Source organism: Mesoplodon bidens, assembly GCF_964165515.1.
Source record: "Mesoplodon bidens genome assembly, chromosome: 2".
Classification (NCBI taxonomy): Eukaryota; Metazoa; Chordata; class Mammalia; order Artiodactyla; family Ziphiidae; genus Mesoplodon; species Mesoplodon bidens.
In genome coordinates this window covers 141395153-141421306 of record NC_138177.1, presented here as the reverse complement: position 1 = coordinate 141421306, position 26154 = coordinate 141395153, and the positions used below count along the sequence as shown (strand labels likewise).

The window sequence follows — 26154 nt, the reverse complement described above, 5'->3', positions numbered from 1 at the left end:
GGGGATATTTATATATGTATAGCTGATTCGCTTTGTTATAAAGCAGAAACTAACACACCACTGTAAAGCAATTATACTCTAATAAAGATGTTAAAAACAAAAAGACATTAATGATACATGTTATAATCCTAGACTTAGGATAAAGGCACCACTAAAAAACATAAAGAGTATAGGGAGGAGGCCAACAGAGAAGAAAAAATGGAATACCATAAAATACATGGTAAATTTGAAAGAAGGTAGAAAAGAAAGAAAAAAAGAATTAAGACAGGACAAATTGAAAATAAATAGCCAGAAGACAGATTTAAGCAAAAACACACAGATTATTCCATTAAATGTTAGTAAACTAAACACTATAAGACTGAAGAAAAAAAAAACAAAACTAAGTACTCTTTTCAAGAGACACACTCTAAATACGAAAGCAAAAGGATAGAATAAGATAGAATAAATCTTAATATCTGGCAAGGTAAATTCCCCTACTTTTCAAAATTTTTTTGGTTTATGCTTTATACTTATTATAGTTTTGTTAAATTATATTAAAACATTTTCTGAGATGTTAATTATAATTCAATTCCATTACAGATTAATTGGGAGAGAAGTGACATGTTTATGATAATGAGTTTTCAAATCCATGGATCTGGAGTACCTTTTCATTAATTTAAGACTTCTTTTAAGTCCTTAAATTGTTTTACAGTTTTCTAGGAACATATCTTTGCCTCTTTCATTAGATTCACTCTTAGATACCTTATCATTTCCATTGCTACTATAAATGAGATCTTCAAAAAAATAACATTTTTTTGAATCTTATTCTTTACAAGGAATATTTCTAACATTTCACCATTAAATGTGATGCTAACTGAAGGTTTTGTTAGACACTGTTCATTGGGTTATAGAAATTCCCTTCTCTTTGTTAGCTTTTATTTTTTAAGCACAAATGAACGTTGAATTTTATCAAATGCTCTTCTAACATTTACTAAGGTGATCATATAGATGTTTCTACAGGTTGTTAATGTGATAAATTAAATCAAGATTTTCTAATGTTATAGCATCCCCAGTTCACAGCATAAACTCTATCTACACAGCCAAGGTGTATTGGTATTTTTATCCATAGTTGGATTCAGTTTGCTATTACTTTTAGAAATTTTGCAAATATATTTCTAAGTGAAATTGGCCTATAATTTTTTTGTTATTTAGTCCATGTCTGGATTTGGACTTTAGACTGTACCCCAAACATAAAGAAGCTGGAGAGCTTCCTTTATTTTTCTATTTGCTGGGTTATTGGATCCTATAAGCCTAGTTAAGTGTTTGTATGTAGATTTTTGACTATTTTCAATTCAATAGTTCTTTTCAGGCTTTCTACACTTTCCTGAGTCCATTTTGAAATTTGTATTTTGAGAAAATTCTTTCTTCCTGGTTTTTATATTTATTGGCACAAAGTGCATTTTCTATTGTAATTTTAAAATCTAGTATTGATAGCGTTAAAAGCTGTGGTAAGATTGGTCAAGTGTTAAAAGCAGTGGTTCAGGGCTTCCCTTGTGGCGCAGTGGTTGACAGTCCGCCTGCCGATGCAGGGGACACAGGTTCGTGCCCCGGTCCAGGAAGATCCCACATGCCGCGGAGCGGCTGGGCCCGTGGGCCATGGCTGCTGAGCCTGTGCTCCGCAACGGGAGAGGCCACAACAGTGAGAGGCCTGCGTACCGCAAAAAAAAAAAAGCAGTGGTTCAGAAAAAAGCATATATTCTAATATGCTTTTATTTTGCCTTTTTTCTTGCCAATCTTACTACAGCTTTTAATACTACTGATACCAGAGAACAGGTGTTATATGAACACTGTTAACATTTAGTTTGAAGACAAAAAAATATGGTGAATTCCTGGAAATAGAGACTGATGTACTTGGAGGTGAATTTTCAACAAAATTCTATAATTACTAAATTTCATTATTATTAAAAGGATAGCTTTGAAAATCTAAGTAAGAAAGTAGTAAAATTGGAAAGCAACAGTACCATTAATTCACAAGTTATACCAAACCTACATATTTCTTTTTGTTTGCTTGATAGAGTTACTACCTATTAGGGATATTTCTGAACATTTCAACAAAACTTCAGACAAAGCATCCCAGGGCACCCTGTGGATGAGATGAATAAATATGGGATGGGTAATAGGCAGTACTTTAGGTAGATACTTATAATTCTTGGAATGGTAATACTCAAAGAATGGTGATTAATGGAACAAAATGAACTGTGGAAGACCTCTATTCTTATCCCATTCAAGATTATTGTTAATTAAGGAAGGAAAAAATATGTTTATCAGTTTTGCAGATGACACAAAGCTGTGATGTCAGCTAATATACTGGATGAAAGAATTAGCACACAAAAAGATCTGAGCAAGCTAGAAAGATAGGTTGCAATGAATAAGATATTTAATATACTCAGACTTAAAAAATCAGTCACACAAGGAACAGCCTAGATCAGGGACTGGCAAACTACTACTGCCTGTGAGCCAAATCTACCCTGACACCTGTTTTTGTATGGCCCATAAACTAAGAACGTTTTTTACATTTTAAAATATTTTTTCAAAATCAAAATATTTTGTGGCACATGAACATTATATGAAATTCACAGTTCAGTGTCCACGAATAGTTTTATTAGAAATGGCCACACTCATTCATTTATATATTGTCTATAGCTACTTTTGTGCTATAGTGACAGAGCAGAATAGCTGTGACAGACTATAAGGCTCATAAAACCTAAAATATTTATTATCTAGTTCATAAAAAATTTGCCAACCTTTCATCTATAACATGTAGAGGATTAGTTGACTGGAAAGTCACTATAAGGCAAGAGTGTACTATATCTGCCCCCAAAGGTAAAGGAATGTTATTTTAAATTACATTAATGTATCTAAGAAGGAACTACATTCTACCAAAATCTTTGAAAACCAACTAAGGGCCAGGCACTGTGCTAGTAATGCAAAGACACTACGTAGTAATCTTTGACTATGTAAACCTAAGACAAAGATGGTGACTTAAGAGTTGGTTTTTGCCTTTAAGCTCAGAGTCAAGGAGAATGGACAAACATGAAACTAATAATTTTTTTTTTAATTAATTTATTTATTTATTTATGGCTGTGTTGGGTCTTTGTTTCTGTGCGAGGGCTTTCTCTAGTTGTGGCAAGCGGGGGCCACTCTTCATTGCGGTGCGCGGGCCTCCCACTATCGCGCCCTTTCTTGTTGGGGAGCACAGGCTCCAGACGTGCAGGCTCAGTAATTGTGGCTCACGGGCCCAGCTGCCCCGCGGCATGCGGGATCCTCCCAGACCAGGGCTCAAACCCGTGTCCCCTGCATTGGCAGGCAGACTCTCAACCACTGCGCCACCAGGGAAGCCCGAAACTAATAATTTGTTGTGTGCAAACAGTGTGATCCACATCTAGAATACTGTGTTCAGTTCTAGGTAGTATAATTTAAGTAGGACATTGTCAGGCTTGATATTGTTCAGAGAACAGAAAGTTCATGATGATCTATAAACTGTTACATGGAGGGAGTTGAAAGAATATTGTTTCTAGAAGAGATAATTTAGTGAGAGAAATGTGACTACAAGTTTTAATATCACAACTCTTCACAAATGGAAAAAGGATTTGAACTGGACTCAACAAATACGAACTGTAAGCAGGAATACATCATAGATGTAAGAACTTTCCAGCAAAGTAAAGATTTTTAATCTTTTCCATCCCTGAAAGTGTCCAAGAAGACGACTAGGTGATAACCTACGGAGGAAACCAGAGAAAGAACTCTTGCACTGGCGTTCTTTTAGCCTAAATGAAATTCTAGGAAAGGTAGATTAGGAACAGATAATGAAGAAACTTGAAAGCCAGGTAAAGATGGTAGGCTTTAGCCTGTAGTCCAGTAGTTCTCAATTGGACTGGGGGTGATTCAGCCCCCCGGGGACATTTGTCAATGTCTAGAGCCAGTTTGGCTGTCATACTGGGGGTGGGAGGGTGATGCTATTGGCATCTAGTGGGCATTTCATGATGCTGCTAAATATTCCACAATGCACAGGACAGTCCCCCAAAACAAATAATTATCTGACGGAAAATGTGAATAGTGCAGAGGTAGAAAAACCCTGTGGTAACCTACTTGGTGGTGGAAATGTGGGGGTTGGAGAGTTAAGGAGAGAATTTGCTTTAAAAAAGTAATATGTTTTAGGGAAATATATCTAACATTGATGTGTAGTAGATAAATAAGGAAGAGCGTGTATTCCCCAAATGTTCAGTTCTTCTCTGACGTCACATTCTTACCACCTAAGTTGTCTGAGGAAGCAAAGATGTACTTTAATACAAAACTCATTTCATACCTCCTATAGCCACCAATACCCTTCCTTTTTCCTGTGTTGGGTGGAATTATTTAAATAACAAGTAAGAAGTGGCAGAATTTGGGTTCACTTTAAGGTTCCTTTGTTGCGCATAATGCAAAAGAGGTACACCAATCCCGAAGAAAACCGTAACACAACTCAACAGATATGATGCTTCCTTAACTCCAAAATGCAGGTTCAGGATGTAATCTAACCCCCCATCCTGGGATGCCTTACTTAACTCACACGTGTTCACTCAGGGCCTCAGTTCATCAAAGGTGGTGCACTCTGGGGTGCCATCCTCTGCATTTTTAAAACTCCCTGACCCTGGACTTCCCTGATGCCTTATCCTCCTCTAAACCCAGTGCCACTTACCCAACCCTTTCACCTCCAGTTCACGTAACCTTTCTTTCCAAAAAGCTTTCTGCGCCAAGCCTTCAGTTCACTTTCTTTTTGTGGTCAGGAAAGAGTACCCCGTGCGTCTGGTACTCTTAGAACCAGACTCCTCAAACCCTTTCCTATAACATCATCCACTGGGAACTTTTGTGTAAATTAGAAAACGGCCATCCTCTGCCTCCCCAGGGCCAGGGCCTATAGCTTGGTATCACTTGAAAGGCAACCAGCCCTGACACTACCCTTTCACCTCCGTCCCAAACCCTTCTACTCAGTTCAAGACCATTTCAAGAGCTCCAAGGGCCCTAAACACATACTTTTGGACGCCCGGCCCAAATTACATAAAATTTATGAACCCACATCCTACATCAAATATAATTCTTAGGTATATGGGTTACGTTCCAGTTAATAAGTCACATTTGGATACATTTGTTAATTTCTATTTGGAACTGATTTTCCCTTTTGGGAGTCAAAACATTATTTCTGGCTTCCAGAAAGCTCGTGGGCTGGCACTAGTGTCTCTAGGACTCAGGGGAGTGAACAGACCTGCGTCATGCGTCAGTCTTCCACCATCCCGGTCACCTCACCGCCCGCCCACCGTCCGCCTCCGCGCCGCACGTCTCCTCACAACCCCAGCCACGCTCGCTCTCTCCCTCCTCCACCAGCATCCCCCGCCTCCGTCGGCCTCGCCCAGCCAGGCTCCCACCTCCCCCGGTGCCAGCCGAGCCCGCCGAACCACCCTGCTCGCCTGGGCCTCCGGTTAGCTCTACGTGCGCTGATCGTCGGGCCTCGAGGTCTCCCTACCGCCCCGCCCCCTTCCCTTCCCGCAGGCCTCCGCGCAGTTCGCAGGCACTCAAATCCTACTCCCGGCTCTTCGCTCCACCCCGCCCGCAGGCCCTGCCCCGTCCCGCCCCACCCTGCGCAGCTCGCCGGTCCCCAGCTCCGCCCCCCTTCCGCCCAGCCTCCTCAGAGATCCCAGTCGCGCACAGCTGCACTCCCGGCTCTACGCGCCCAGTCTCCCTCAGGCCCCGCCCCCAGACCACGCCCCCGTGCTCTTCCTTACTGCGCGGGCTGAGCTCTGCAGCCCCGCCCAAGGGGCCTTTCCCTAGGCAAGCGCCTGAGCACGCGCTGCTTACCCTCCCCCAGCTAAGCTGGCTCCCTGGGGCTTCTGAGACCCACGGGACCCGCCCTCGCGCGAGCACGCACGCGCAGTCCCCACCTCTCCCTGCTCAGAGCCCTAGGCCCTCAGGTCGCCAGCCCCGGGTCCGGCCCCGCCTCCAAGCGCGACCCCGCCCCTCATGCCGGGTATCGCGCAAGCGCGCCTCCCCTGCCCAGTCTTTCCCCCGCCCCCGCCGGCCCCGCGGTCCCAAGGCGCAGGTCGCCCCCAGCCCCCTCCCTTCTCCTGCACACTCTCTGTCCCACCCTCCCTAGCTTTGTGCCGGGGGCGCGGAGCCGCTTTCCCCCTCAGCCGCGCCGCGGGAGGAGGGAGCCGTCAGCGAGGAGCTGCCGCTGGTTGCCCCAGGCAGGGGCACAGGTAGGTGGCGGCCACGGGCTGGGCCGCTCACCGAGCCCGGGGCTGCGAGTGGGGGCGGGTGTGAGGTTTGAGGGAGGGGTGGAATGGGGGAGGGGAAGACCGAGAGGGACGGGGCTGGGGTGTGGTTGGGTGAAAAGTGTGAGGGTCTAGGGTTGTCAGAGACGGGTTTAAGGGTGGAGTTGGGGTGCTGGAGTAGTGTATGGGGGCGTGTGAGACTTGGGGTTCGGGGCCTGGGTGGGAAAAGGGAGCAGGATTAGCTCGGGTGGATTTGGGGAGGGACATGCGTGGGAATTTAGAGAGAGAGGGAGAATTGCAGTACTGAGGAGGGGGAAAAGTGGGATTAGAGGAGTGCAAGGAGGAAAGGATCTAGGATGGGAATAGGAGAAGGGGTGGGGTTTGGGGGGCATGGAGAAGAAGTTGGGGCTGTGGTTTGTGAAGTTGGGCATAGTGAGCCGTGAAGGAAGGAGATTTTGAAGGTTGAGGGCAGAAGACAAGGAAAAAGATGGAGAGTTTGGGGTCCTGGGAGAGGGAATCTCAGAATGGGAGGAAGGGAAGAGTACATGGTGAAGGACAGAGGAAGAGTGCACGGGGGTTAGAGAGTGCGCGGGTGGAATGGTGTGGGGGGAAGGAAGGAGAGCCAGGTGGAGGTGGGCTTGCAGCTGGGCGACAGGGAGCCGCATTTCAGAAGGGATGGAAGGATTGGAAGGGCGTGAGGCTTGAGAGGTGGGGGCAGGGGAGCTGGGCGTGGGTGAAGGGGGAGGATTAGGATTTTGGGTGTGGAGATTGGATTTTGTGTGAGAAGCTTAGAGTTGACAGGTAGAAAAGCTGTGAAATGTCAGGGTGTAGGAGAGATTGGCCTGTTCTAAGAGGGAAGTAAGGAGCTAGGTATGGGTGAGAAGGCAGGTAGGAAAGTGCAAGTTATAGGACAACAGAAATGAGTTGAAAACTGGATAATGGTGGTGACCCAGAACAATAAACTTGAAATTGTTAGTTGGTTATTGGTGGTTTGGAACTAGTTTCTGTTCAGGTTTTTATGTTAGAAACTTTCTTCAGAATACTGCATTTTCAAATAAACCAAGGGTGTCTGCAGCCTTGGGATGACGGCCATGGATTGACAGGTGTTTTCCTGGTGTGTGGATTTGGGTAATTTCTGCCCTGGCAGAGGAAGGAGGGGAGGCCTCAGTGTAGCTCTGTCCTGGCTCTGTTCCCACCAACTCTTTTCTCAGTTGTCCACTGTTTTTTTTATCTCCTCCCTCTCTCACCCGCTCCCCCCCAGCTTGAGTCAGTGAATACCAGAGGGATCCAACAGGTGGGTGAGATTAATTTTTAATATTTTTTTATCCTTAAGGCTGATGTCATATTTTTATTCTTGAGAGACGGCATCATGCAGTGACAAGAGCTTGAGCTTTGGAGTGATACAACCTTGAGATTGAGTTCTGGCTCTGCCACTTACTAGTTCTGTTTCTTAAGTAAGTTACTTTACGTCTCTGAGCGCCTTCATCTGTTAAATGGCGACCCTGACTTCATAGGATTGTTGAGAATTACAGGAATCATTTAATATAGGACCTAACAGTGCTTGGCAACTCAGTGGTAGCTCTCACACCCACTATTGTTATCATCATAGTCTTACTATGATTAATATTCCCGGGGAATTGTTAACTTACTTTACCTACTAAAGTTAGGCGTTTTCTTCTCTTTCTTTTCAAATTAGATAACCATAGACTCAGCTCACAATTTTAATTGTCTGCTTCCCTGACTCTGTCCTTCCAGTCCACTTGACTGGATAGTCATGAGTCTTGCTTGGCAAACTGGCTTCAAGATCTAAAAAGTTGTCAAGTTTAGTTATCAATTTATTTTATCTTGCCTCTTATTCAGAGAGGCTGAAGAGAACTGAGTTTTTAATGTAGTAAGGTTACATCTTATTCATTTGATGAAATGACATGCTTCATGGTAACTTTGGCTCATTTGTGGTGACCAAATACTAGAACATGCACTATTGTAATAGTTTTCTATGAGGTTTTATGGGTTACAAAACTGCCTCTCTGGAGACAGGCTCAGAGGCTATCAGAATGCCCTGTTACTCTGTCGCTCTAATATGAAGTATAGCTAATACAGATCTCCACTGGACATTGTTATTCTCTCACATACCAATACCAATTACTTAAATTTTCCAGTTCGTGTAGTATTTGTGCCATGGTATAGAATAGGCCCTGTCTCCCGAGGGGCTCCCTTATAATAGACAGGCACAAGCAAAGTCAAGTTACAGAAGCTTTGTTTAGAATTTTCTCACCTTTATGGTTCTTAACCTTGAAAGGCTTAAACATTAATTCAATTCTTAGATCATTTTATAGTACTTCACAAACTCTCAGGAAGCTCCTTATTGTGAGAGTGCAAGATGCACAAATTTAGTAGTAGAAATCAAAGGTCACCAGGATTTCCTGACCATGGTCAGTTCCTCAAGTATCATAGTTGAAGAACAGAGAGCCCTTGGGGTTTCTGGACAGATGATATGGGTTTACTCTTCAGGAAATATTTGATTTTTTTCATCGTTTAGAAAGAGAACTAGCATTTGATGAGTAATTTAAAAGTAAAATATAGCCAGAACTCTGCCGTTTTTGAAAATGATCCATGGAAGCCGAAGCTGCCAGGATTTGGGGCAGCCTGGGTAAGTGTCCTCACTTTGGTCCCAAGCTGCTTGTGCCCTCTGCTGGATGGAATCAGGTTTTTCTAATTTTCACCGGAAGTGGTCATCGATTCATCCATTCATCCATTTGTCCATTTTATTCCAAAGTTTATGGAAGACACTATTGCAGGTGATGGTTAGGGGTACTACAGATAGGCAGACCCTATTTCGTTGCCAGGAAGTTTATAGTGTGCTGATTACTTATAATATGTTATCTTCCATGGAATTTGTCTTTCTACTTTTAAAATTAAGTCATTCTTGTTTGGGGCCATACCTGATAATCTACTTTCTGGTCTACAGGTAGAGTAGGACTCTGAATGTCCAAATCCAGAGATAAAGACCGAAAGGGATCTGCTTTATCTCCTTATCAAGATTAAACTCTGTGAGACTGAAGGGGCCAGGTGCTTACCCCTGGAAGAAAAGCTTAGAATAAGTGAAGTATCTCCTTAGCAGCAGGCACTGAATACTGGCGAGAGTATGGGTTATGAGAGCTAGCCAATTTTTTTTTCTGGTTTTTAGATTTTTTTTTCCCCTCCCTGGTAGTACCAGTAGCAATATACTCCCATCATCCTCTTTGCTTCTACCACCTGCAAAAGGGTCTGGCGAGTGGGGGAGGAGTCTGCAGCTGTTGCCTGGTAGAGGAGCTGGCTCCTAGCAACAGTATCAGCAGGGCTTGCAGCTCAGAGTACTAAGTCTGTCCCTTTGAGGTCTCACCCTTCCTCTTCATTTGGTTCAGCAAATATCTGTTGAGGATTTATTCAAGCTAGGCTCTGCGATGGGCCTGGGAAAGAAAAGAGAGATGAATCAAGTTAAGTGCCGTGTACTCAAAGAGCTCACAGCTTTGGGAACATGAGCAAGTGAACGGACAGTACACAGTGCGAAGTGCTATGTAGAAAGAGACATTGGCGCTCTGGGAAAACCAGAGAGATGTGTGCACTAGTGCAGGGGTTAGGAAGTTTTCCCAGGAGAGGGATGGTGGTTGAGCTGAGTGTTAATGATAACTAGGAGTTAGCTAGGTCAGGGAAGCAGAGAAGGATGTTCCAGCCAAAGGGAACAGGATGTGCAAGGGCCAGTGAGACAAGAGAGCACAGCCACCTTACCTGGGTCGTATGGCTTAGCCAGAGAGTAGGGCGTAAGGAGATGAGCAGGGAAGAGTGAGGCTCTTGGGCGTGGCAGGGCCCTCTTTTCTGATGTGCTTTTACACACATAATTATCCTCAGGAGAAACATGGATCATACTGATACCCACAAACAGGATCAGTGTTTGATCTCCAGAGACTCAGCATTTTTGATCACTGACTTGATTGATTGTTGACACTTTTTTTTTTTTTTTTTGCGGTACGCGGGCCTCTCACTGCTGTGGCCTCTCCCGCTGCGGAGCACAGGCTCCGGACGCGCAGGCTCAGCGGCCATGGTTCACGGGCCCAGCCGCTCCGCGGCATGTGGGATCCTCCCGGACCGGGGCACGAACCCCTGTCCCCTGAATCGGCAGGCAGACTCTCAACCACTGCGCCACCAGGGAAGCCCTGTTGACACTTTTTAAGTGGCTTCAGAGCTGCATCCTAGTCCTGCATTGATGCAGAAGAAGCTGGGTTTGTTCACTCTAAAAGTCAGTCAGAGTCTTTTAGAGATAATAGCGGCTTTTGACCTATATTATATTAAGTTTTACCTAAAAATTGTAGCAATGATAATCATATACTTTCATTTTATTTAACGTGGCAATTTCTCGAATATTTTGAAACCTCACGGTTCCTCAGGAAAGCAAGTGTTTATTTCAGTTAGCGCTTGGACACAAAATGTCACCCATACGATTGCATAAATACCCTGCTGGTTTTTTTTTTTTTTTTTTTTACCCTGCTGTTTTTGATATGTTGCCTTACTTCGGAAGTGCCAGCTAACTGAAGAAGTTAAGGCACAAGAGCTAACTAAAAGCTATTCTAGCCCTTAGAAGCATCACACCTTAATAGCTTTTAGTTAGCTCTTGTGGTGGAGGTCTTTATTTGTGGATCCAAAAAACCATGTTGCTGTGGTCTGTGTAAGGTTTAGCAAAGGAGTAAACTTTAGTTCCATGAATATCTACTCAGGGACTATTACATGCCAGAGCACTATGTTGTTAGGGTGGATGAATTAAACATGATCCCTGCTCTCAGGGAGCTCAAATCAGCAGAACACGCCCAGAAATAAATCAGTAGCAGAACTGTGAGCCAAGTGCAATAAAGAAATGTGTGGAAGGTGCCAAGGTAGCAAGGGAGTTATTCATTTCTAGCCTTTGTTCTGTGTGTAAACATGTTTTAAAAAACAGAAATAGTTGGACTTCCCTGGTGGCGCAGTGGTTAAGAATCTGCCTGCCAATGCAGGGGACACGGGTTCGAGCCCTGGTCCAGAAGGATCCCACATGCCTTGGAGCAACTGAGCCCGTGTGCCACAGTTACTGAGCCTGCACTCTAGAACCTGCAAGCCACAACTACTGAGCCCATGTGCCACAACTACTGAAGCTCGCCTCCTAGAGCTCATGCTCCTCAACAAGAGAAGCCACTGCAATGAAAAGCCCATTCACCGCAACGATGAGTAGCCCCCGCTCGCTGCAACTAGAGAAAGCCACGCGTTGCAACGAAGACCCAATGCAGCCAAAAATAAATAAATGAAAATAAATTAATTTAAAAAAAACAAATAGTAAATTCCACGTGTACAATTTATAACTTGCAAATCAATAAAAAATTTTATCATTTTAATGGCTGCATAACATTCCATGGTGTGGATGTATCATCATTTATATAATGACACCCTTGTTGAACATTTAGGTTATTTTCGGTTGTTTTGCTAATATCAGCTGTGCTGCCATGACTTTCCTTGTAGGTGACTCTTTGACCACTTCTGTGATAACTCCCTTAGAGTGAATTTTAGAAATGAGATTTGAGCTGCCTTTTGAAAGATGAATAAGAGTTCACCAGATAGACAAGAAAAGGGGAAGCATAGGAAAGGGCATTCCAGGTCGAGGTAATAGAGGTAACCTCCAGTGCCAGAGTTCACAGGCACCTGGTAAGCTTTGATTCCCCAGAGCAGCTACACGGCCTGCCTGGAAGGCTCATAAAGCTCTGGGCACAGCAAGATGAAGTTACACGTTACAAAATGGCATTTTAATTGGATTTGATTTCCTTGTGCCTTGCTTTTACAGTTGCAACCAAGGCAATGTCTTACTACCTCAACTCAGAAAACCACCTGGACCCAGGGCCCGTCTATGTGCGAGAAAATGGGCAACTGCACATGGTCAATCTGGCCTTGGATGGTGTCAGGAGTAGCCTGCAGAAGCCAAGGCCTTTCAGACTGTTTCCCAAAGGCTTTTCGGTGGAGCTTTGCATGAACAGGGAAGATGATACTGCACAGAAAGAGAAGACTGATCATTTCATCTTCACATACACCCGGGAGGGGAATCTTCGGTACTCTGCCAAATCCCTCTTCAGCCTCGTCCTGGGCTTCATCTCTGACAATGTTGATCACATTGATTCCCTTATTGGCTTTCCTGAGCAGATTGCTGAAAAGCTGTTCTCTGCTGCTGAAGCCAGACAGAAATTCACAGAGCCAGGTGCAGGGCTGAGGGCTTTACAGAAATTTACAGAGGCCTATGGAAGTCTGGTGCTTTGCTCCTTGTGTTTGCGAAACAGGTGGGTGTTCTGATTACGATAGTATTTTATTGGGTGTGTGAATTCTGTCAAGCTCTGGGGCTTAGTGGGCTTGGGCACTTTCCCCATCAAACAGCTCTTGAGTTCAGAATTTCCATACACGAAGTGGTAGGCCATTTTGAGAAAAATCATTGTCTTTCTCCCTTCCCTTACCCTCCCAGACAACACTTAGGTTTACTTTGAAAACACTTTACAAGGATGAGTTGATTGCCACAGCTCCTCCATTAGGTAGTAAATACTCCTCTACCAACTTTTCTAGAAAGAGAAAATAGACAAAATGTGATTTGCTAAATATCTCTTGGTATGCTCTCGGGGATGTGAAGATTAGTAACCAGAGTTCCCGTCTCTATTCCAGTTTTCAGACCACTAGATATTGAGCATTAGATAAAAAGCAACTTTAGAAGAATAAGTGATTAAAATTGCAAGTGTCTTAAAGTTTGGAAATTTTCAAAAAGGTCCCAACACCAGAACCAAGGTCTGTCTATTTTCTAACAAAGCAGATGTTTTCTCTTATGACCTGCCTTTGCTCATATACTTTTATTGATTTATTTAAAATTTTTATACCACCATCGTGTAAAATGACTTTCAAGGCATCTACTAATTAAAAAGAAAAATTTGAAAAAACACACAGAAAAGAATTTAAACACAAAAAGGTATAACGTGGAACATAAGCCTCCCTCCCATCTCTCTCCTGTTTCCCTTCCCCAGAGGCAACTACTGTTATCAATTTCTTTTACATAATTCCAGAGATATTCTGTACATATACATGCATGTATAGCTGTCCCCTTTGTTACACAAATGACAGCACAGTGCTCACACTGCTATGCACTTTGCTTTCTTCACATATTTTGAAAATCATTGACCATCAATATGTGTAGATTTTTAAGATAGCAGTATAGTATACCATTATATATATCTTTATACATTTGGGAATATACTCTGTCTATAAATTGTATTCTGTTTTTTCCTCCACGTACCATTATACCTTAAGTATTTCTCACAATAGTGAAGATGCTTTTTATCCATTTGTGATGTCTGCACACTGTTCCAGTGGTCAAATTGGATGAGAATAGCACTTTCATTCACATTTGATGAGCACATAAATTAATGTAGCATTTCTGGAAAGAAGCTTGGCAATATGTATCAAAAGCTTTAAAAATATTCATATCATTTGACCCATTAATTCCATTTATTAAGAGTCAGTCTGTTCTAATTTCTAATGTAATAATCAGATATGAGAACAAATACTTTACATAAGGGTATTCATTTTAGTACTATTTGTAATAGTGAAAATCTGAAAGCTGAATATCCAACAAGAGGAAATTAATTAAGTAAATTATGGTACATTCATATAATGAAATAGTGTATAACTTTTAAGATAATATCCAAAGATCATTTAAAATGGTATGGTAAAATGTTCATTATATAATAAATGAAAAATAAGAATTAAAATTATATGTATGATCCCAATTTTGTTTGTAAAAAAAATAGAAAATTTTACATGTATTGCATATATGGGGGGGAAAAAGAGAAACCCACTGAAATGTAATTTAGGTAATGAGATTGAAATTGGTTTTAATTTTCTTTATAGTTTTCCAGATTTTCTTAATATTTTTCTCCAAGGAATGTGTATTACTTTTATAATCAGAAAAATATAAGAAACATTTTTAACAATCTTTTGGCTCATATTTTATTGCAACAATTACAAATAAGACAGTAACTAAGACAATGCTGCCTTATTCAGATATAAGAGTAAGATTTTTCAGTTGTGATCGAAAACTTTCCTTCTTTTGAATCCCCAAAGGAAAATAGGAAGAAGGCAGGAGATTTGGGTTTGCATTTACAATTCTCAGCTGAAGCTGCAGCAGCAAAGGTTTTACCAGCACGAAAGGGTTCAGGTCATGGGGAAAGAGCTTGAGAAAATAATTGAAAAATAAGATAATTGTGTAGGTACAGGCACTTGCTTTGTGGGGTTGGGTCACAAAGCTGCCTGCCAAAAAGAGAAGCCAGTGTCTTTGCAACTGGGTTTCAAACCTACAAAACTGTCTCCTCCCTGTGATTTTTAATCCCACCGGTGGTCACAGGGAGGCAAGTATTTGCCTTAAAATATCACCCTGTGTAACCGAAGTAATTATAATAGCTACTTTAATGAGGACCTATGAGATGCCGTTTACTTGTGGAACATTTTTTCTGATTTTCTTAATAGTCCTTAAAGGAAGTGATCATCAGCTCCATTTTCTAGCTGGAGAAATTGAAGCTCACAGAGGTTAAGTAAGTTTCTTACAATCATACAAGTAATTGGCATTGCTAGAATCCAAACACAGGTCTGACACTAAAATATCTGTGCTGTTTCTGTTGCTTCTCCACTACACTCTTCTGAACTTTTTAAGGGGCAAGTTGTAAGACTAATTTTGAGCGAGACCCTAGAGCTTCAATTACGTCCTAGATAAGCATGTAGTAGTGTCTGTGGTTTTGCATGTTCGTTTCTCAGCCTTGATTTTTGTAATGTTTGTTAATCATGTTATATGTTGTTGTGTTCTTCTCAGATAACCCTTGTTTCAGAATTACTAAATATCTTTTGGTTAACTGATCAAAGGATGTGTGTTTTCCTTTCTGTAATTGCCAGTAATTCCCCAAATTCCCATTAACCGACTTCAACTCTGTGATTGGAAGATGGAAAACAGCAGCTTTATTTACAATGCAATTAAAATATGTCTGAGTAAATAAGGCTCATTTGTGTACCCAGCTGAGCTCAGTCACCAGGCAGCTTAGAGGGGATATCAGTGCCCCAGGCCATCTGTACCCAGCAGTCAGGCCAGCTATCAGCTTCAGTATATCTTATTCTGATTGGAAGTAGGAAGAAAAGAGATCTGACTCCCTTCTTGTCCTTGGATTATTCCGTGCTGTTTTTGGTAATTATGATTCTGGCAACAGTAGAGAAATGTGAACACTTTTAAGTATAACCCCACTGATCCTAGCTTAACATTTCGCTGTGGAAACTTCTAGACATCCATGAGAAAAGTGGATGAGAAAGGCATGCTCTTGCCCACAAGCATGTCCCTGTTCTCTTGGACTCCTCTCCTGTTTCCTATCACTTCTAATCCCTTTTCATTTTTTCTCACTGACATCATATGAAATAGATGGACAACTAGAAAGCAGGGTGGAGGCCATAGCCTGGGCTGTGCAGTGTCTTTTTGATCTTCTTTTCCTCTCTAGAGGCCTCCTGATACTTCCCGATAGCAGTTTGGCAAGGTGCCCCAGTATAATTAAAGTGTTCATGCTCTCAGGTTTGCCTTAATAACCATCTAGTTTAGAGTGAGTTCTTTTTTTTTTTTGTGTGGTACGCGGGCCTCTCACTGTTGTGGCCTCTTCCGTTGCGGGGCACAGGCTCCGGACGCGCAGGCTCAGCGGCCACGGCTCACGGGCCTAGCTGCTCCGCGGCATGTGGGATCTTTCCGGTCCGGGGCACGAACCCGTGTCCCCTGCCTCATCAGGCAGACTCTCAACCACTGCACCACCAGGGAAGCCCTAGAGTGAGTTCTTATAATAGTCATGCTGCACATACTTTTGGAGTAAAGTTAGCAGGATAACAGTGGCACAGTGACGTGGGCAGCTACTCAAACTTGTGTTTGAATAGAAAAGATAAAACCTGACTGTCAAATATATCTTGATATGTTCTTGGGGATGTGCAGGTTAGAACCCAGAATTCTTGGCCTGTTCCAGTTTTCAAAGCACTAGATACTGAGCATTAGACAAAAAGCAACCTTAAAGGAATGAGTGATTAAAATTTTGAGTGTTCTAAAGTTTGGAAATTCTCTGATAAAATCCCAGCACTGACACCAAGGCCTGTCTGACTTCTAACAAAGCAGATTTTTTCTCTCGTGTCCTGCCTTTGCTCATGTTTTTATTTATTTACTTAAAGTTTTTATTCCACCATCACGTAAAAAGATTTTTAGCTTAAAAAATTCAACCTGTGCCTATATAGTAATTAATAAAATCTGCTTATTACATAGTACCTTGTCCTGATGGAATGTTGATGTGTCACAAAGCCACAAATGGTGATGTTTTAAAAGAAGGAAAAGAAAAGCTGTTGAATGCTCTCCATGCCCCACAGATATCTGGTGATTTCAGAAAAACTTGAGGAGATTAAGTCTTTTCGGGAGCTGACCTGCCTGGATCTATCCTGTTGCAAGCTTGGAGATGAGCATGAACTTCTAGAACATCTCACCAATGAGGCCCTGTCTAGGTATTGACCTGCCACCATTTGTAGATGAATTGTTTTGTTTCTTTTTTTAAAGGATGATCCAATGGGATCATCTTGAAGAATGTTGATTACTTCCCAATCCTGTGTTTATTTGCTAATTATTTTTTCTAAAACGATTCCATCTCCATTTACTTGGTACAAGCAGTATAGATTGGACAACTCTTAGGAAAGTAAGTCACTAGGTTCTTTACCTAAATAAACTTTATTTCAACATACAGTACTTGACGCTACCTGTGTTGAAAAATGATTTTGCCCTGGTTTATTCTAGCAAGAGATGAGAAGTTATACAATTTCTACAATCATTATCATTTTCTATTTTAACTGCTAATGAACTATAAATTATTTAAAAAGTGAACTATTAAAAGACAGCCAAATAAATCCTTTTCAAGAACCATAATTTAAAGAAATCATCCAGTTCATACCATTCACAAATAGTCCGACTGATCTCAGTATGGCCAGCAGAGAGAAGGCCAGATGGATTCCTTTGTGGTTTAATAAACACCCAGAAGGATAACAGTACTACAAACCTGAGTCTAACCTGTTTCTTGGGGCCTGCCTAGGACAGTGACACCTACCTATTGCCCTGTACAAAGGTTTTTTTTTTTTTGAATTTTATTTTATTTTTTATACAACAGGTTCTTATTAGTTATCTGTTTTATACATATTAGCGTATATAATGTCAATGGCCATCTCCCAATTCATCCCAGCACCAGCACCACACCTGCACCCCCACCACTTTCCCCCCCTCAGTGTCCGTATGTTTTTTCTCTACATCTGTGTCTCTATTTCTGCCCTGCAAACCGGTTCATCTTGTACAAAGGTATTTTTGTACAAGGTTAGTAAAGGTTCGGATTTCTTGAGTGTGGGACAGTGGAACACATTAATAACACCAGTTACAGGTTAGCTGAATGGATTGGGTTATGTCTGTACCTTATAAACCCAATCTGAAAATTGGATTTATAAAATAATTAGAATGAAAGAATGGTGCTTTGCATAAAGAATTCTCATAGGAGTTCTTAGCAGACTTTCCCAGTATATTTAGAGTGGTTTTGGTTTTCACACAGCATTTGTCAGGAATGCAGCTTTTGTGATAAACAAGTGTATTTATATCTTTAATGAAGTCCCTGTTTACCTCATTCCACCATATACCTTTAGTGCCCTCTGCCATCTGAGACTAGTACTACATGACACTTTGATCTGTAAGTTAACCCTCACTTAGCAAATGAAGTAGCACCAAAATATCTTTAACTCTATTAAATGCATTATATGTGAAATAGCAGAGGTTAGAAGATATATTTTTGAATGAAATTTATGAAAGTATGTTCTCATGACTAGACTTTCTCAAATGCTCTTTAAGTAATTTACTTATGGACTTTGTTTTCTAGTGTAACTCAACTCCACCTGAAGGATAATTGTTTATCTGATGCCGGGGTGCGGAAAATGACGGCACCGGTTCGAGTGATGAAAAGAGGCCTTGAAAATCTAACATTATTAGATTTATCTTGTAAGTTTTATTAGAAGTTATAGATGATTAACTTTGGAAGAATGGACTTAGAAATCAGTTCTTCCTCTTTGTTTGAGAGGTGATAAAATTGAGGGGAGGTGACTTTCTTAGGTGCCACAACAAGTTAATGGCAGAGCAGGACCTAAAGCCAGAGGCTCTTGACTCCTGGCCAAATTCCTGGCATGGTGCCACCTCTGTAAGGTAGTAAAAGCCCTTACAGATTCACCCATGCCACTTACTCTCTGCAGACAGGGCAACCTTTCATCATATTCACAGCATATATGAAGGACGTTTGGCTCATTTTTACTTTCTCTGAGTTGCTGATCTATAGTGTCTGTCAGCTAGGTCATTTTTTATCAATAATTGCTTGGTGAAAATCAGGATGAAATTCACAGTTTTGATAACTTTCGCAGAATGAACCAGTTATTGACTCCAGTAGTAGAAAGATGGTAAGATCATTTATGATTTAACTGAGCATTTATTAAATATGTGGCAGGATCGTATGGTGTCAAAAAAATAGAAGGAGCAGGGGTTTGAGGTCAGAGGACACTCCTTGCTTTGCTACTGTGTGCCCTTGTGCAAGTTATTTAACCTCTCTGAGCCTTGGTTTTGGCTTGTGTGAAATGAAGATAATAATGAATGCCCTCCCTTCCTCCCAGGGAAGTCTATTCATTTCACAAATATTTTTTGAGTGTCTACAATGTGCCAGGCACTGTGCTCATGGTCTTTAGGACTCTGTGCTAAATGCAGTACTCTCTGATATGAGAAGGTGATATGTAAGAAAGGATTAAAAAAAAATGCAGGTTAGTAAGACATTAAGAGTCTCTGTGCCTCAGTATCCTTGAAAATCTTTTTAAAATAAATCTTTTACTTTGGAGGTAAAATGGCTGTGAACAAAGTCTAATATACCATTCTAATAACATGTTTACATATGTTGTTTTCATATGGTTCCAAATTAAACCCTTTGGAACAACTATCTGGTTCATTAATTTTTCTGCTAACCCCCAGCTCCTAGAAAGTTAAAGCTGTGAAGGATCTTAAGGATCATCTAGCGTGGCTCCTTCGCATTACAGTAGGAAAGATAAGATTTCTATATTCAGTTTACTCTGAAAAGCTTGTTCACTCAGTATTTTCTATTTTATCATTGTGTGGCCTTTTTTCCTGAGCTTATTGTTGGCATTGTAGCAATACTTACAACTATAACAGAATACTATCTATGTTTTGACATTTAGGTAACCCTGAGATCACAGATGCAGGAATTGGATACCTCTTTTCTTTTAGAAAACTAAACTGCTTAGATATCTCTGGGACGGGACTCAAGGTAAGACTTCTACTCCCTTCTCTTACTTTTCCAAACTTACAATTTGATATTTTGCTTCTGCTAATTGGCATTTAGAAAGGACTGGTATCTGTGATGGTGTTTATTTCCTACTGAAAGCAAGTAAGAGTTAACCAGATGTGTGTGCATTATTGTTCTGGTTTTCCCTTACTAGGACGTCAAAGCTGTCAAACACAAGCTTCAGACCCACATAGGTCTTGTTCACTCCAAAGTGCCTTTGAAGGAATTTGATCACAGTAACTGCAAGACAGAGGGCTGGGCTGACCAGGTAAGGCAGATTTTTCTCCCCTACAGTTAATGTGGCTTCATTTTAATTCCAAGTGTCTTATTCAACACTTGAACAAATGTTAATCCTCTTGGTATTCCTTGGCTGAATTGTCATCTTCAGTCGAGTCCGAGATACTGATGGCCTTGTAACTAACCCAGTTACTTAAGAAAAGGTGTTAGATGCCAGTCCTTAAATCTCATGCTCTGGTTCCTAGATTGTGCTTCATCCATATGGGACCTAGAAGAAAACGCCTTCTTATAAATGACTCAGAAAATAAAAGAATTCTTGCTTGCTATGCAAAAAAGCAGTATGACCCAACTTCACAAGGACAGATTCTCTTAGCAGTGTGTATATACTGGAAAGAGAATAAGTCACACTGATAAGAATTCAAATCTAACTCTTTCTCTTTTGGGGGGCAAATTTCTTAACTCTTAGAGCCTTAGTGAAGAAACATCTTTTTTTATCCTGAGCTCTCCCATTTTCTTTCTTTCTTTTTGAAGTTTTAAAAATTTTATTTTGGGCCTCCCTGGTGGCGCAGTGGTTGAGAGTCCGCCTGCCGATGCAGGGGATACGGGTTCGTGCCCCGGTCTGGGAGGATCCCATATGCCGCGGAGCGGCTGGGCCCGTGAGCCGTGGCCGCTGGGCCTGCGCGTCCGGAGCCTGTGCTCCGCAACGGGAGAGGCCACAACAGTGAGAGGCCCGCATACCACAAAAAGAAAAAAAAAAAAAAAAAAAAAAAAAAAAAAAAAAAAAAAAATTTTATTTTATGTACAAAGAACTAGGACTGTTTGGAAAGGTAGATGTCCTGGATGAACCATTCAAGGAAGTTCACCTAGTCCCACTCAATGAAGCTGATATCCTCCGAGTACTGTCAGAAACACTGGTGACATGTATTGAGGCCATATTTCCAGATCAGACCATGCTAGTTTGAGCAGACTGAGCCCTTCCATTTTCAGCTTCTTAGCTGAACTTTGATGCTCTCTTGTCTTTTTGATGGTCTTCCTTAAGTTGGTAAAGTACAGACTTAAGTAGAGAGTCAGAAGGTAACCAAGTAGTAGAGTACCAGTAGATGCCAGCCTCCCTGTGGCTGGTGCCTTTCTCCTTCAGATACTTTAAACCAGTTTATTGGTGGAGGCCTAGAGGACCCACCAGACTTTTTGATCTGGATCCCTCCTTGGCTCCAAGCAGTAATGCATGGTGGTGGACTTATCCAACCACTTGATTGTAGCATCACCTCCCTATAAGTAAGCAAGAAGGGGTGCTGGTGAATCAGTGTTTCAGAAGAACTTTGAAGTTTGTGAAAATGCATGCTGAAATAATTACAACAGTTCATTGCCAGACAAAGTTTATAGTGCTCGAAGAATCCTAGATACATCCAGTAGACTTGGGGCAGGTGTGGGATGGTCTTACAAGGGCTTGATGTAGTTTGGTTATGGTAGCAGGTGACATGGTGGAAAGAGCATAGGCTGTAGGGTCAGAGGCCTGAGTTTGGGATCCTGGCCCAGCAACCCAATAGGGATACGACTTAAGGCAACTTTTGAGTCTCTGTTTATTTATCTGTAAAATGCAGAAACCAGGACCTTTCTTGCAGAGCTAAGGATGAAGTAAAATACCTAACAGCCTGGACTGAAAGCACCATGCAATCTCAGCTGGGCCCTAGGACTTGGCAGCTGTGCTTTATCTATCTTTTGTTGATCCTTATTGAAACTGTTTCAGGCTGACTCCATCCTCCTCCTGCCTGATTCTCAGCAGGTGACACAGAAAAATGAGGCCATCTAACAGGAGTTCCTTTACTTCCCTCTGTCTCAAAATTTCTACAATTCTGCAACATACCCCACTTCCCTGCTATCTAAGGGAACAGGTATGCCTCTTTATTCCAGTGATAAGCCCTTTAGTGGCTTCTTTTTCTTTCAGTTCTGTTCCCTGAGATCTCCAGCTTACTCTGTGATATTTTACTAATAATTATTTCCCTCTACTGCCCCACCACTACATCTTCAATCTCACTCTCTGTTGGCCATTTTCTTTCTGTGTATAAACATGTTACTTCTATTCTAACATTTTCTTCATCCCCCATTGAGGTTGTGAGTTGTTTTCTTTTCCTATCTTCCCACCTCCTCACTGCCTACTCAGTTCTTATTCCCTTGTAAGCTAGTTCTGGCCCCCACGGCTCTGCTGCATGTGTCGTCTTGAAGGTGGTATGTGGTCTCATTCTTCACCTTCCTTGGCTTTTCTGCAGTTCTGATATAAACATGCATGCCTTATGCTTTTTCTCTCTGGCCTTCCTGCTCAGTATCCCCTAACTTTCTCGCTTCTCCCTTTAGCTCTTGCTGATTCCTCATTTCCTCTTCTCCTCTTCTCTTCTGTCTCCACCCACTCTCCTGGTGATCTGAACTGTTCTCAGAGCCTTTACTATCCCTGCGGGAATGATATCACCTTCTCTTACACGTTAGACCTGTTCCTAAATATTCTCCATAAATCCCTGCCAGGCACCTCAAATTCAGCTTGTCCAGAACCAGGCTTGTCTTCTTCGTCCCCATCCCCAAACAGCTCTTCCTAATTGACATTCTTATTTCTGTTAGTAGAAGCACAGTTTTCCTTATTGTCCCCTGAGCCACCAGATTCAGTTCATCTTAGCATTCTTTTAGATCTGTCCCCATTTTCCATGCTCAGGGAGGTATCATAGAGGGGCTGACAACTAAGATTTATTGAGTGCTTCCTATATTCCAGACACTGCTAAACCCTTCATGTATATTATCTCATTTAATCCTCACAACCACCCAGTGGGCTATGTACTATTATTAATCCCGATTTTACAGATGAAGAAATTGAAAGACAGAAATTAAATCACTTGCCAAGGGTCCCCTGGCTAGTAAGTGGTGGAACTAACTCTGGAACAATATTCTTAAACTATGTGTTGTGCTGCCTCTGTGACCTGAAAATGTTTGTCTTGACTTTCTTTTATGATCATTTCATTGCATACCATGAGAAGTGTTGAATTTAAAGTTCTTGCTACTTGTGCTATATGTGAAATAATTGTTTACTTTATTTATGTGTAGTTTATACTAAACCAAATTTTCAAAAGAATTTATAGTAGCTTGTAATAAAAATACATTTGTAGCAGTTTAAAAAAATGGAAACTGATCATGAAGTGTCATGAGAATATGGAAACATGGTCCTTTCACACACGTACAAGAGTGAGTTATAGTTGGTATAGTTAAGGCATGAAAGTGAGTCTAGGAATGTGTGAAAAGTATTATGACTAAGGCTTTAAATTTTAGTATTTAGTTTAAGAATATGCAGTTTATTTCTAGATTGGAATAGAGATGAAAATAGGGAGTCAGCTTTGTAGATTTTTTCTGAGTCATTCAAATATGTATATCCAGCATGTTTGTATTCTGACCAACTCATGCCTTAAAACAGAAAATCCAGACTTGACTTGGTTCTTTTTCTTATCACCATCATCTGAAGTAAGATTACCATGGGGGTTTGTGTTTATGGAAAGAGAGGGGTGGGGAACAAGGAAAGCTTGAGATTAAAAGCTTGAGATTTTGTTTGGATTCAAATCTTTCCAAATACGTTTTAGATTGTTCTGCAGTGGGAGCGTGTGACTTCGGAAGCTGTGAAGCCACGAGAAACCTCGGAGCCTGGAACAGCAGCTCAGCATTTCTGTGAGAAATTCCCTTTGCTTTGGAGTGTTTTGCCCTTAGGTTATTTGCCCTTAAAGCACTTAGCTCATCTTCACTCAGTGGGAAAATTAATTATGATAGTATTGACTTAATTAGATCACTGAGACTTGTATTCTGTCAACACAGCTTACAGTGTAAGTTCACACTTAGCTTTGAGTACTAGCACCAGGAAAATAACTTATTAAATGTATGTATGCATGTACATATGTGCTTATTGACATCCCATCTTGTTACAGAAAAAATTTGCAGTGGTACAAAAGTAGATGGATACAGAACATTAAAAAGGAATTAAAAGTGTAGCCAAAAGGGACAAGCAACCCAAGTGTCCATTGACAGATGAATGGATAAACAAAATGTAGTATTTACATACAATGGAATATTATTCAGCCTTAAGGAGGAAGGAAATTTTAACACAAGCTATAACATGGGTGAAATTTAGAGACATCTGCTAAGTGAAATAAGCCAGTCAAAAAGACGAATGTTGTATGAGTCTTCTTATGAGATTCCTAGAGTGGTCAAGTTCATAGAAACAAAGTAGAATGGTGGTTGCTGGGGACTGAGGTGAGGAGTGGTAGGGAGTTACTGTTTAATAGATACCAAGTTTTAGTTTCCGGATACCACGTTTTAGTTTCGCCAAGCTGAAAAAGTTCTGGAGATGGATGGTGGTGATGTTTGCACAACAATGTGAATGTACTTAATGCCACAGAACTATACACTTAAAAATGGTTAAAATGCTAAATTTATGTTATGTGTATTTTACCATACTTTCTTCTGTAAGGAGTTAAAGGATGAAATCGAAGTGAAGGAAAAATAAAGGTAGAAAAATAAGAAAAATTCAGGGCAAACCAAAAAATATAGGATAAGGTTGTATCATTTACTAGAGTTGTGCCGCAAACTTGGCTGTTTTTAGAAGACAGAGTCAAGTCCAGATTTTGAGTAATAATAGCTGACGTTTTTCAAGCTTTTACTATTGTGCCAAGCATTGTGCTAAGCACCTTATGTTACTTGATCTTCACATCACCCTTATGAAATACGTTTTATATCCCTCTAAAGATGAGAAAACTGAATCTCAGACAAGTCACTTGCTCAAGGTCATTTATCCAGGAAGTGGCAGATCTGAGATTTGAATCCAAATCTGTGATACTCTCGTGTGAGTACATACCTTCAACCTGTGCTGGTGCATTTGCTGTAAGTTACTTTACAGGGCACTCAAAAGGGAATAAAATTAATCCAAACCTCACCCTGTTTGGGCCTCTTGTCACTTCCCTTGGATCATCTTTCTGGACTTAGGCAGCCGTTAGCAGCGGCATAGGAAAGCTCATTGCCCTTCCGTCACCCTTACAGATGGGAAGCGGGCTCGAACAGAAGCCCCAGTGAAGTGTCACCTGGCAGACGCCCACATGAATTCTTCTGAGAAACTCCAGTTCTATAAAGAGAAAGCCCCAGATTGCCATGGACCACTGTTGAAACACGAAGCCCTCTCAAGCCAGGAGTCAAAGAAGAGCAAGAAGAGAGCTTTCGAGGAGCCAGAGAAGGAACAGAGCAACTCTTCACAGTCTTCAAAGCAGAAATATGTGTGTCTTGCTGTGGAAGACTGGGACTTGTTAAATTCCTATTGATTGGCGGATATAAGTTGACCTTTTTTCCCTCCAACTCTAATGTACGAGGAAAGGGGGCTGATGATGTTTTCCTTTTTGTTTGAATTTACCTATGGCATTAGCATAGCAAGCGGATATTTCTACTTTTGTGGTGGGGGAGGGGAATGCTATGGAAGTATGTAATAATTTCTAATGTATATTTTCAATACATAGTAATTTTTTCAAATAAACGTTTTTGCTGTCCTTAGGTTCTCCTTGTGAAAAATAGACTGGAGCCACAGGAAGTAACACTTTCGTTTGGGACGAAGGCCATGTGAACTAACGAGGCAGCTTAGCGTCATTTGTTACTACTCCAGTATGGCCCAGCCTCAAGTTAAGTGAGTTTTTAAGGTCCGGAGCTTATAGGAACTAGAATTTATATTTCTGTCCAGCTGTAAAGCCCACTCTATTACATGGCCTTCTTAAATAATAGTTACCATTCATTAAAATCTCAAATATTAGGTCTATTAAGTAAACCACCAAGAATCTTCACAATAGTTCTGCCAGGTAAGGATTATCACCTCCATTTATCAGATGAAGAACCTGAGACCAATGACTCACCTTAGACCAGGGCTTCTCAAGCTTTATTGTGCATGTAGATCACCTGGGGATTTTTTTTGACCACGCTGCGTGGCATGTGGGATCTTAGTTCCCCAACCAGGGATCAAACCCACGCCCCCTTCATTGGAAGTGAGGAGTCTTAACCACTGTACCCCCAGGGAAGTCCCCTGGGGATCTTTTTATTTTTTTATTTTTGGCAGTACGCGGGCCTCTCACTGCTGTGGTGGAGCGCAGGCTCCGGACGCGCAGGCTCAGCGGCCATGG

General features: G+C 41.5%; 2 protein-coding genes across 3 annotated transcripts in view; one reads left to right on the top strand and one right to left on the bottom strand.

Annotated features, from left to right (window-relative positions):
* IFT25 (intraflagellar transport 25) overlaps nt 1–5331 on the bottom strand; it is a 33467-nt gene extending 28136 nt beyond the window's left edge. The window contains exon 1 of the mRNA XM_081223882.1: nt 5282–5331. Within this exon, the coding sequence (XP_081080008.1) occupies nt 5282–5290 (9 nt within the window). The 5' untranslated portion in view covers nt 5291–5331. The remainder of the gene's footprint in view (nt 1–5281) is intronic.
* Nucleotides 5332–6144: 813 nt separating this feature from the next.
* Nucleotides 6145–25533, top strand: LRRC42 (leucine rich repeat containing 42). 2 transcript variants are annotated; one of them, XM_081226603.1, is made up of 9 exons: nt 6173–6269; nt 7546–7578; nt 12127–12613; nt 16746–16877; nt 18281–18399; nt 19632–19720; nt 19893–20006; nt 23590–23674; nt 25037–25533. In XM_081226603.1, the coding sequence occupies exons 3-9, from the start codon at nt 12141–12143 to the stop codon at nt 25309–25311; spliced, it is 1287 nt and encodes a 428-aa protein (XP_081082729.1). In that variant the 5' UTR covers nt 6173–6269; nt 7546–7578; nt 12127–12140; the 3' UTR covers nt 25312–25533. The 2 variants fall into 2 exon arrangements, with proteins under 2 accessions (XP_081082728.1, XP_081082729.1); XM_081226602.1 differs by lacking the exon at nt 7546–7578 and having other exon boundaries at nt 6145–6269.
* The last annotated feature ends 621 nt before the right edge of the window (nt 25534–26154 follow it).

Coding starts and splice junctions, on each gene's coding strand:
- LRRC42 (XM_081226602.1), top strand. CDS start 12,141: ATGTCTTACTACCTCAACTCAGAAAACCACCTGGACCCAGGGCCCGTC. Junction 16,878..18,280: donor ACCAATGAGGCCCTGTCTAG/GTATTGACCTGC, acceptor TTTGTTTTCTAG/TGTAACTCAACTCCACCTGA. Junction 23,675..25,036: donor AACAGCAGCTCAGCATTTCT/GTGAGAAATTCC, acceptor TCACCCTTACAG/ATGGGAAGCGGGCTCGAACA.